The sequence below is a fragment of the Salminus brasiliensis genome, chromosome 1 (genome assembly GCF_030463535.1).
Source record: "Salminus brasiliensis chromosome 1, fSalBra1.hap2, whole genome shotgun sequence".
NCBI classification, from domain to species: domain Eukaryota; kingdom Metazoa; phylum Chordata; class Actinopteri; order Characiformes; family Bryconidae; genus Salminus; species Salminus brasiliensis.
Window position 1 is genome coordinate 51,226,236 of NC_132878.1, and position 11,512 is coordinate 51,237,747.

Consider the following 11,512-nt stretch of genomic DNA (forward strand, 5'->3'; position numbering starts at 1 on the left):
AATAGCCTTGACAAGCCAGTGTTAGCGTGTTAATACAACATAGATGACAATGGTATTGAGGCAAAGCAGTTAAAAAGAGGGTCTAGGTAACCTAAAATCTATTTCGGTGGGTAGAATACTACTGTTAGTATTGCAGTACAGTGCAAAACCTAAGAAACAATCATTGGACTGAAACATGTCTGGGCTGATTAGCTCTGTGTAGGATAAGTGGGAAAATGTGTGTGTGTGTGGGGGGGGGGGGGGGGGGGGGGGTTGGAGGCTTGTGACTGTGTGAAAACCTAGTCATATTAGAGTTAAATCCTGTAATATTACTCTACCGAGTCAGTCCACATACTTCTTTCACTTTCAGTGATGTTTCTGAATCTCTCAGCTTGTCCAAAAATTACACATAAGCATGTCCTGTAGTGGTGGCTCAAAGTGCAAATTACACCTCCTGACCGTAGGGGGAGCCCAGGAGCAAGAAATACCAAGTCTCACATAATTTAATCATTTCCAAATAATCAAATAATATATATTTATTTTTTTAATTGTTATGCCAAAGTAAAAAAAATACATATATAAATGCATATATAAATACAATAGTCAGTTTCCATTAAAAGAAAATCACAGTTTCACTAGACACTTCAGTCCACTTGGTGTGTCAGGCAGGCTATAATTTTGCGTGTCACATTTATTTGAGTTTGAGTTTGCCTGCGGGCATTGTGCACTAAAAGTCCGGACAAAGACGCTGTCGAAGTGGACATACGTCGCCTTGAAGATAGAGACCGCGGTAAGGGGCAGTGTGCACGGTGTGCCCTCTGAGTGCACCTGGAGAGACCTTTGCAGATGAAAACCCCAGTGTTTAACATGCTTGACCAGAGCTTTTCATGATGCAGGATAAATATATATTACAGTATTTAATGTGTCTTAATGTGAGGTGTGGCAGATTAGAACAAACACAATGCAGATAAACATGCTATGAAAGACTTTGTATTTTTAATGTTTTGAGTCAGTGTTCAATGTAGACCACTGTAGATCACTGTGCTTCACTGCTCACATTTATTTGAGTTTGAGTTTCGATGGGTTAAAGGCGGAGGACAAATTCCATCTGTGTCCAGCAGGAATGGTGAATATGGTTGTCTCGTCTTGTCACATAACAAAGTGTCCGAAATCTGCCCCCTGTGAGAGCGCTCTGTGCATGTAGGGGATAGTGTACAGTTTCAGACACAGCTCAGCTTTGACACCGAATGTACATATGCTGATATTATTGCTAAAATTGTAATTTTCCAAAAAAAAAAAAAAAAAAGATATTCTACATTTTTACAATTAGTAAGAAAGGGGCGAGAAAGCCCACTGATGCTCCTGTTGGGGGCACGGTGTGGATTTACTGCTGCACTGGCTGTCCTCCACACTGCTCTCTATACCATTATCGCCCTCTGCTGATGCGCCTCTGCTCACAGAGTGGGGTGAACCGGACACACTTTTCTTGGTTCTGAAAGTCTAGAAATGTGGGGACAGGAGGGGACAAGAGGGGACAGGCGGGGACAGGCGGGATTCAGAGAAGCCATGAAGCAGACAGGAGCTGCTCGGTCAGTGTTGACAGCTTGAGCTACCATGGCGACGGTGTTGCGGAAGTAGAGGGAAACTGAAACTGGAGGGTAAACAGACGTGCGGCCGGAGCCGAGGCTCTTTGGTGAACTCGGAAAGTTAGCGGTGTGAAAAAGAGCAGAGCACAACCTCCTCGCTTTATGACTTCCCCCTTCCGCCGGTACTGCTGACACACTGTGCAAAGACTTCTGCTGTGACCATGACCGTGCTCCGGAGGTTTGCTGCGGGGGTTTGTTCGCTGGTCCGAGGTCCCAGTCCAGCAGGCTTGGGGTTCACTGGCCTTCATGGCTCCTTCCCTCACACTGCCAGAGTGTCCACGACTGAAAGGTGCTGCCTGCGGGCATTGTGCACTAAAAGTCCGGACAAAGACGCTGTCGAAGTGGACATACGTCGCCTTGAAGATGGAGACCGCGGTAAGGGGCAGTGTGCACGGTGTGCCCTCTGAGTGCACCTGGAGAGACCTTTGCAGATGAAAACCCCAGTGTTTAACATGCTTGACCAGAGCTTTTCATGATGCAGGATAAATATATATTACAGTATTTAATGTGTCTTAATGTGAGGTGTGGCAGATTAGAACAAACACAATGCAGATAAACATGCTATGAAAGACTTTGTATTTTTAATGTTTTGAGTCAGTGTTCAATGTAGACCACTGTAGATCACTGTGCTTCACTGCTGGTGTTGTCAGGACTTGTGATCTGACAAGATCCACCATGTGGCATCTGTCTAAATCTGCTGGTAAAGTCAATGTAAGTCAGAGATTATAACTCATTATATTACCAGGGCTCGATTCCTGGTTTGGGTGACTGTGCGGTGCTACACCAATAAGAGTCCTTGGGGAAGACTTCGAATACTGCATTGGCCCTCTGTAACCTCTGTAATGCAAGTAACCTCGTAAGTCTGGATAAGAGTGTCAGCTAAATGCCGTAAATGTAAATGTATCAGGAAGGTTCTCAGCTAGGCCGGGGTTTTCTCTCCTTGATAGGAGAAGTTTGTGGGAGCGTGCTGTAAAAAAGTGAACCCATAATATAATTGGTTAATACCGTTATCCCTGCCTACTGGTCGCACAGTGATGTAATCAAAAATCCCAAGACATTTTGGAGACAGGCAAAGTCATTAGACCTTGGTAGATGTAGAAATAATTTTTTTTACTTGAGGGGTGCATTAACTAACCAGGTGAAAAGATTAAAGCCCCTTTAATACTCACAGTATGCTCAAAAACCCTAAAAGTGATAACAATGTCATGTTGCAATATCGCCCATGCTTACCTCAAAGGTCGTCAAATAATGACTCGCACCCAGATGTGTGCATTACACGATAGGCCCAATAGAGAGCCATTGTGGATTCAGCTGTGACCTGTTGGCCTAGTGGGCAATATTAGTGAGACTTCTATTCAATCATCAGTAATAATTAACTCCTACAGTAATGATTAACTTGTAGACAGAGGCCTTTGGCCACATCGGGCCCAGACAATGGCAAGACAATGGCACCGACCAACAAATCTCATGCTAATCATGTGTATCGATTACAGTGAAGCCACAGTTTTTCCCTAAAAAACTAGGAGGAGAGTCTACAAACAGCTTTAGCGGTGCTATTAACATGCACTGCTAAAGTAAGATAACCCACATAAATTCCTTTCCACAGGCTTTCACAAAGAATAGACCTGCATCCAGTTTCACACTACAGAACACTCTGCGATTCACAGAGAACATGGTGTTGTTAGACTGTCTGTGCTTGTGATTATACTTGTATTTTTAATGTGTTTTTTAGCATTTAGCATACATTCGTTCTTTACCTGCTAGTTTAATGGCTTTATTTAGCTACCGGTCTTCCCATACCTGAGAAAGGGACAGCGTTCAGGTGTTCGACATTAAAACAGCATCACACAGACGATAAAAACACCTTGAATTCTGTTGCGTATATGTGGTATCGTAAGTTGGAAATATTGTCATGCAGATAAAATCACCCATCTAGAGCTGTTTTGGAGAATTGTGCTGTCTCATTCTGGGCCTGATGGAAGCCTATGGGATTTAATTTGCTTATTTTAGTGCAGAAAGTTACGGTAGATACAAAAAACAACAAATATAAACAATAAAAACATCAGCAAATTTTTTTACTTTTTTTTTTTTTTTACAGAAAACTTTAAAAATAAAGTGGGGTGGGTTAGTTTGGTGTGGGATAGGATGCTGGGATGGGCTTTAAATCTGCAATAAATAAATAAAGAAAGAAAGAAAGTGTGCATGTAACAAGCACATCTGGCAAATTTAGCAGTGCAGATGGGTCGATGTGCAACAACCATGAAGGTTTTTGGCACTCTTCTGTGTTTGCGCACAGTAGTGAATGATCTAGTGATATGCAGAGCACTCTGTCAGCTAGCTTACAACACCTGACCCTCAGTCAGATTCCAGCAAGGAGAACGGTATAGGTGTAGTGCAACCTAAAACCACAACCAGGGCATGCTAGGACAAGGGTTTAATGTCTTCTGGACTTTAAACTGTATGATTGTACTGGAGTCATTCAAATTTTTTCTGACTGGAGTACTTCAGACATTTGTGTGTGTGCATGTTCACATCTGCCGTTGGAGAAGTCTGGCTTCTGTCTTGAGAGATGTTAAATAATTAACAGAAGGAGTAACACTGCCCTGTTACTCAGTGTTGCACAGCAGGGTCATGTTCAGATGCATAGACTGGGCCTAAAGCTAGAAGATAGTCGTAATTGAGATCATACAGCTGTCACAATTATTTAGTGTAATTAATTCAAATGTGGCAGCAATGATTTGTTGGTCTTTTGCAGAATGAGGAATGCCAATTCTCCTATTGGTTATACAGTACACTCCTCTGTGTCATTGGCTGCCACCCCTCCACAAACTCCTCTTACTGTTCTCTCCATCCATGTCTGTCTGTCTCTCTCTGCTCAGGTATCGTGGAAGTGTTGATGTGTCGGCAGCGGGCGCGCAACTCTCTGGGCCATGTGTTTGTGGGTCAGGTGAGATGATGCCTGTGCGTATCCGTGGAAACAGCCTTGTTGTTCCGCATCTGTCTCTGCTTTGGACACAGCACAGAAACTAAGCAGGCAACCTCAACCCATCCATACTCCCTTCCCTCTATTTTTTCCTCTCTTGTTAGTTTGTTCTTGCGGTCTCTTTAGGCCTTTTCTTCATCTGTCAAAGTCAGACTCTCCAGGCAGGGAGAATTTGTCTCAGGTTGACAGCAAAACTAAATCAATGCATGGAATATAAAGACAGATAAAAATAGTTGCGATTTATGGTGTTCCTTCGCTCTTGTCTCCCATTTGCGTCTGTCCATCTGCCTGGTCTCCATTTCTCAGGTTCCGTCAGTGTTTCTCCTTCTCATTGTTTCAGGTGCTTTTCTCTTTCTCTCTCTCCTGCTGTAGATGCGAGAGTTGGTGACAGGCTTGCACTATGACTCAGAAGTTCGTGTGGTGATCTTTAGGAGTCTGGTGCCTGGAGTGTTTTGTGCAGGTCAGCCTTCACCTATAAAGATAAGCTAATGTCATAGAAGAGCCACATACAGAACCTTGCAATGTGTGGTCCCCAGTAGAATCATTGTTGAACAACCTTTACACAATTAACATGTAAAGACTCTGCCATTTAAGGGTCACTCCTAGAATCATACATCTAAGCCAAGAACCATGTAGAAACCTGTATATAAACCATGCCATAAGATGGATGTCTGCAGTGTTATATAGACTTGTGTTTTTCTTACAGGGGCAGATCTTAAGGAGAGAGCTCAGATGAGTAACTCTGAGTCTGAGAAGTTTGTGCATGGTCTTCGCTCACTAATGAACGAGATAGGTGAGAGATGACTAAAAAACATTGGTCTTGCAGTGCTGATCCTTAGAGTGATGGGACTTAGCACCACGGTCAGGATTACAACAGTGTGGTCTGACTGAGATTTGTGAGCATTCCACTGTAAAGAAGAGTGCATACACTGCTCAGCTATAACATTAACCAAATATTGAGTAGGTGGCCTCGCAAGGTGCCACCACAACAGATCTGACCATTCGAGGCCTGAACTCTACAAGACCTCTCAGGGGGTCCTGTGATATCCAGGACCAAGACGTTAGCAGCAGATCCTTCAAGTCCTGTCATGGGCTTCCATGGATCACATCAGTGAGCCCTAGGTGCCCACGATCCTGTTGCTGGTACACTGCTTGTTCTTTTTTGGAGCACTTTTGGTAGGTACTGACCACTGCATACCAGAAAAACCCCACAAGACCTGCCTGATGTTCTGACCCAGCCGTCTAGCCATCACTTGCCTATTGTACCTGCTTTTAACATATCACCTTCAAGAACTGACTGTTTACTTGCTGCCTAATATATCCATTCCTTGACAGATGCCACAGTAGATGTAGATTTTTTTAACTTCATATGTGGTGCTTATTTTATGGCTGATCAGTGTTAATTGTCTGCAGAACGATTTCTTCGATCCATTGCTCTTTGGGCGTAAGCAGTGAGGGTCTAAGCTCATGATCATGTGCTGCCAAGATAAGAATTCATTTGAATTTTGCCTTCAGGTCTAAAGTAATACCTGTAAAGTGTTGGAACAGGTACAATCGTATAATCATTTTTAGAGCAGTGCTGCCCACACAGAGGAAACCAGTGATAGGCTGGTCTCTACAAACCACTTGACATATAACATACAGTTTCCAATTGCACATTCTGTCACCTAGAACCACTGTGGAGCAAATGATGGAAAAGCCAAACGTGTAATCTGACCTTTTTAATTGGATTTGAAAACACATAAAAACAGGAGGATTAATATCTTTACCGTTCAGATTCAGCCAGTGTAGTTCAGCATGGGCTTGTTAATGAGCTGCTTAGTTAGCTCAGGTGTGTTTAAGCAGGGAAAACATCAGAGGTGCTCCAGTCAAACTCATGCAGTTTTGATGTATGATCTGTCTAATGCGTGCTCTGTGCCCCTTCTGTGCCAGCTGCGTTGCCCATGCCGACCATCGCTGCTGTGGATGGCTTTGCTCTTGGGGGAGGACTGGAGCTGGCGCTGGCCTGTGACCTCCGTACTGCAGGTGAGTGTGTGCGTTGACCATACTGAGGCAGTTTCTGGCAGGTGAGTGACAGAAGTGGCATTCCCGCTGAATGGGGGAGAAGGGAGGGCTTGTGGGATTTGTATTTATTTACATAAGCGGCAGTGGCAGACACATCAGTCAGCCGTGAATCCCTGTGGGGTGCTTATGGCAGGGGCATGCAGGGACAACGTCCTTGAACTGTCTTCATGTGTATGTGTGTCTGTGTGTATGTGTTTTGCAGCATTCTCTGCACAGATGGGCCTGATTGAGACCACACGAGGCCTCCTTCCAGGGGCAGGTAAGAAAATGAAGAAGAGGAAAGACAGTTACAGATACATGTAGCAAGACACACCTCTACTGTATCTGAAATCAAGTGAAGTATGTACAGCACTGTGCAAAAGACTGAGGTATAAGAGAAAATGACATGTACAGTTGTATGCAAACATTTGGAAACCCCTGTTAAAATCAAATCAAATGTATTTTTAGCGCTTTTTACAACTGGTGTTTTCACAAAGCAGCCTTACACAATCAGTAATCGGTACAGAGAGATCAATAAGACATAAAAACTTAAAACTCCCTGTGAACTGCCAAAGACAACAGTGGCAAGGGAAAGCTCTTTCAAATCTGGAGGAAGAAACCTTGGGAGGAACCAAGACTCAAAAGGGGGAACCATCCCTCTCTGATCAGAACTATTGACAAAGTCACCGTACCACCACATAAGACTGTTCTACTGGTGAGGTCTGCAAAATCATAATAATCATGATATATATAATCATAATAATAATTATAATATAGTATAATTAATATAATCATAGTAATGAGAGTAATGATGGTTAATGGTGGTAATAATAGTGGCAGATAGTTATTGTCCATGTAAAAACATAGTCATTATGCAGGTAGCAGTGGCAGCCTGGTGGTCAGTGTGGTGGTGGCAGCTAGTCTGAGGTACAGGGGACCCCAACGGTCAGTCTTCCAACAGGTCAGGCCGGATAAGTGGGTAGCTGTAAACTTGCATTTTTTTGTGGAGGGATACAGAACCTATACAGAACCAATACTGTCATGGTAGAGGTGGTAATGTTACTAATATTACAGGATTTTACACAAATATGACAGCCTTATGCAGTTCTATGCAGGCTATGTGCAGCTACGTAGTGCAGTCGCAACATTCCGGCCTGAAAAAAAAATATATTAAAATAATTCTGAAGCTCTTTTTCTAAGATACAGTTATGACACAATGAACCTTTAAATTTCACAAATAATCAGTTATGTTTATTAAAATGTGTGCTTTAAGGTGTATTACAATGTACAGAGTTCTCTTATATTCACTACAACAAAATAAGTAATTTGATCATATACCATATCACCATATGGTGAAAAAGTTCTGCAGAATTCAGCTTTATGCAAATGATTAAGGCTGCCATGATAAAGACTCTGCATTACTCTCCCTGTGCACTAGGGGGCAGTCAGAGGTTGCCTCGGGCAGTGGGCTTTGCAGTGGCAAAGGAGCTGATCTTCACTGGGCGGCGTGTCGGGGGGCAGCAAGCTCTGGAGCTGGGGCTGGTCAACCGGGCAGTCCCACAGAACGAGAGTGGAGATGCAGCCCATAAAGAAGCTGTAAACCTGGCCAGAGAGATACTCCCTCAGGTGGGTCAGACTGACACATGCATACACACACACACACACACACACACACACACACACACACACACACACACACACGCACACACACACACATCCTGCTGCTCTGTTTCAGAAAGGGAATCTTACTGACGCTGGTGTCTGACCGAGTTACTTCTGCTATGAGCACACTTGCTCAGAGTGCCTGTGTGTGGTAGCACTCTGTCCTGAGGGCTGCGTGCATGTGTGTAATCCTCCAGCACAACTAAAGACTGTGTGTGAGAGTGTGTGGGCATAAGCACACAAAACATCTTACAAGCTGTAGGCCTTATTGTCTATTTGTGTGAGGGAGAGAGACTGAGATTCAGAGAGAGAGAGAAAGAGAGAGAGAAGATAAAATGCCATTCCCAACATTTACTGGGTGCTATTGATGAGTGCAGAACTTGTCTTAATTCTTACAGCCACGCACAAACCTTAATCAACTATTAACAGTGAACTATAAACAATAAACTGTAGGTTTAGAACCACATAGTTTCCACATTCTTCTTTTAATGAATTCACCAGAATCAGTTAGAACCAGACATATACAGAACTATGCAGAAGTCCTAGGCACCTTAGAGAAGTATTAAAATGCTGACATCTGGACAGCAAGCATTTATTTCCTTAGTTAAACACTACAATTAATAAAAATAACATTCATACAGTAAATAACAGTGTTCACTAATTTTAAATGTGTTCAGCAATTTTCAAACATCCTCTCATGGAAGTTGTCATTAGCCTCTCAAACCTGGTTTAAACTAATCCTTCACTAACCATTAATAATAATTAGGTGTGTGGCTGGTGAACATAAGCAAATTACTGCCCAAAATAAGACATTTGTGGTACTTTTTACTGCATTAATGCGTAGTGTTATATATGTCTTAGACTTTTACATTTGAATAACCAGTATTCATAATGCATTACATGGCATACATAATACCCCATAGTGACTGTCATAAGCCATTATGTTAAATGTATAATTACTAATAAGCACTTGTCGCGCCATACATAACACTTCATAAAGTATGAGTGTGTGACTTTGTAAAGACAGGTTTCATAATGCATTAGAATATCTGTTCAAAAAAACATTTAAAAACCCTTAAAGCTTAAAACCCGCAATGACCTCTTATAATGTTACCTCAGTAAATACTCAATAAAGCTGTATGCTATAATGCATTATAAACTTGTACTAGTAGAGTATCCTAATCCTCTGTTCTAGTATTATAATGTTAACATGCATTAGGAAACTATCATGAAGCTTTTATATATGTTGCTCCATATGCTCTATATGTATGTATGTTATTTATGTTGCCATAAGTGCTTATAAGTAATTATGTATATTATGTTATTATTATGTATGCCATATAATGCACTATAATTGCATTCATAATGTGTCATGAATGCTGGGCTCATAGGAAGTGATGCTGAACTTACTACCTTTGTCAAACTTTCCCTATTTTCATGTAATGACTGACAGTTGGCCTATTTAGAACCAAGTCGTCTGCATAACGCCTCACATCCAAACACTATTAAGCCATACTTTAATTGTGTCCTCTTTCTGCACAAAACAAAATCAGAGGCCTATTTATAAGCCTCGATGATGGAGCTGGAGACGAGGTGACTATTTATATCTCTACGATGGACCCAGTTTAAGCAGAACTTTGTTGTCAATCCTTTTTGTATGATAATAAAGGATAGATCTAACAAGAATGTGAAAATCTGACTGACTTCCTGGACGGCAATGATTTAATTAGCACTGAGCGCCTCATGTCTTCGCGCTTTGTCTCGGGCAGGGTCCAATCGCAGTGAGGATGGCCAAGGAGGCCATGAACCGAGGGATCGAGGTGGACATCGCTTCAGGAATGGCCATTGAGGGCATGTGTTATGCCAGGGTGAGAGACTGATGCTGAAGTGTGAGATTCTGATGAGGTTTTCAGTGCAAGGATCATGCAAAGTCAGGCGCTGTAAGCCGAAACTTTAACTGTGGAGCAACATTAACTGTGTAAAAATATTCATTGAATAAGAGAATGGCCAAATATTTCATCCAAATCTCTGTCTGCTGCATTTAGTCATTTACGCAAGTCAGTATATTTGACTGATGCATTCATTCATTTATAATAAATACACTATTTTCTTTTGTAGTCAACTGTATGCCTCAGATGGGGCAATAAGTTGAAAATACTAAAGATTTTTGCCTATAATATGTAACAGCAAGAAGTGTTGAGGAAAACAGAGTGGCAAATGACCCTTCCCTCCACATTAGCCTCTACAGCGTACTGTAAATAAAGCAGTCTGCACTCCAGAAACGAAAAGATTACAGTATCAGCTTATTATAGAAAAGCTTATCTTGGCTACTGACTTAAATATAAATTAGTTTGGACACTTAACATAACTAATGCTTCCATGTTTTTGACTGCAGTGTATGTGTCATTCTTTTTAGCTTAGTATTATGTTGCTCAGTGTAACAGTAAACATAGAAATGTAGTTAGATTGGAAGGGAAATGTTTCAAACATGACACGCTGGTTTTTGCTTTTTCTGCACCTTTTTAATGCAAATGTTTGTTCTTGTTTCTCTGCTGCAGGTCATTCCAACACGAGACAGGCAAGAGGGAATGGCTGCTTTTATAGAGAAGAGAAGTCCCAGATATACTGGAGAATAAGCAGGCAAAATGACACAGACAGACACTTTGGTGGAGCAATATCATGATTTTAGAGGGAAAAAAAGAAGTCTCCTGCTGGTTCCTTGGCCTACTTCAAATCACACAGCACATATCATGTATACATATTTGCTGTCTATTATGTAAAATAAACCTAAGGCATTTTTGGAATCTTACAGTTGTGCTTCTTCTTTTTGCTTAAGTTGCAGTGAAATTTGATCATGAGGAGATGGACAGAACAGATTCAGATACTACAGGGAAGGCGAATGCTGTTACTCACTACACTACACCAAGAGCTAGTAGTATGTGATATGGGCTGCCGAGAGGTTATTGATGATACTGTGCCGTTCCTATTGTTTAGTATATTATTTATTGTGATGGTCCGTTTTCTCATTGTCTTTAAAAGCATTGAAAGCTAATCCCACTTGCCAAGGCCGAGAGTTTATAGAAGTAGCTTATTGCTGTGGGACAGTTATGCATATTGTAATGAAGTTCTGAATGTTGCAGTGTGTCTTACGAATGTCTGTAGGAAGCTTTATACCCCTCTAGCTGAAGCTTGGGGACCT

At 41.9% G+C, this 11,512-nt stretch overlaps 1 protein-coding gene across 1 annotated transcript; it reads left to right on the forward strand.

Moving 5' to 3' along the window:
* The first annotated feature begins 1,566 nt into the window (after window positions 1-1,566).
* Window positions 1,567-11,122, forward strand: echdc2 (enoyl CoA hydratase domain containing 2). The gene is made up of 9 exons (XM_072681984.1): window positions 1,567-2,000; window positions 4,505-4,572; window positions 4,981-5,068; window positions 5,315-5,401; window positions 6,541-6,633; window positions 6,875-6,931; window positions 8,090-8,277; window positions 10,083-10,181; window positions 10,872-11,122. The coding sequence occupies exons 1-9, from the start codon at window positions 1,787-1,789 to the stop codon at window positions 10,947-10,949; spliced, it is 972 nt and encodes a 323-aa protein (XP_072538085.1). The 5' UTR covers window positions 1,567-1,786; the 3' UTR covers window positions 10,950-11,122.
* The last annotated feature ends 390 nt before the right edge of the window (window positions 11,123-11,512 follow it).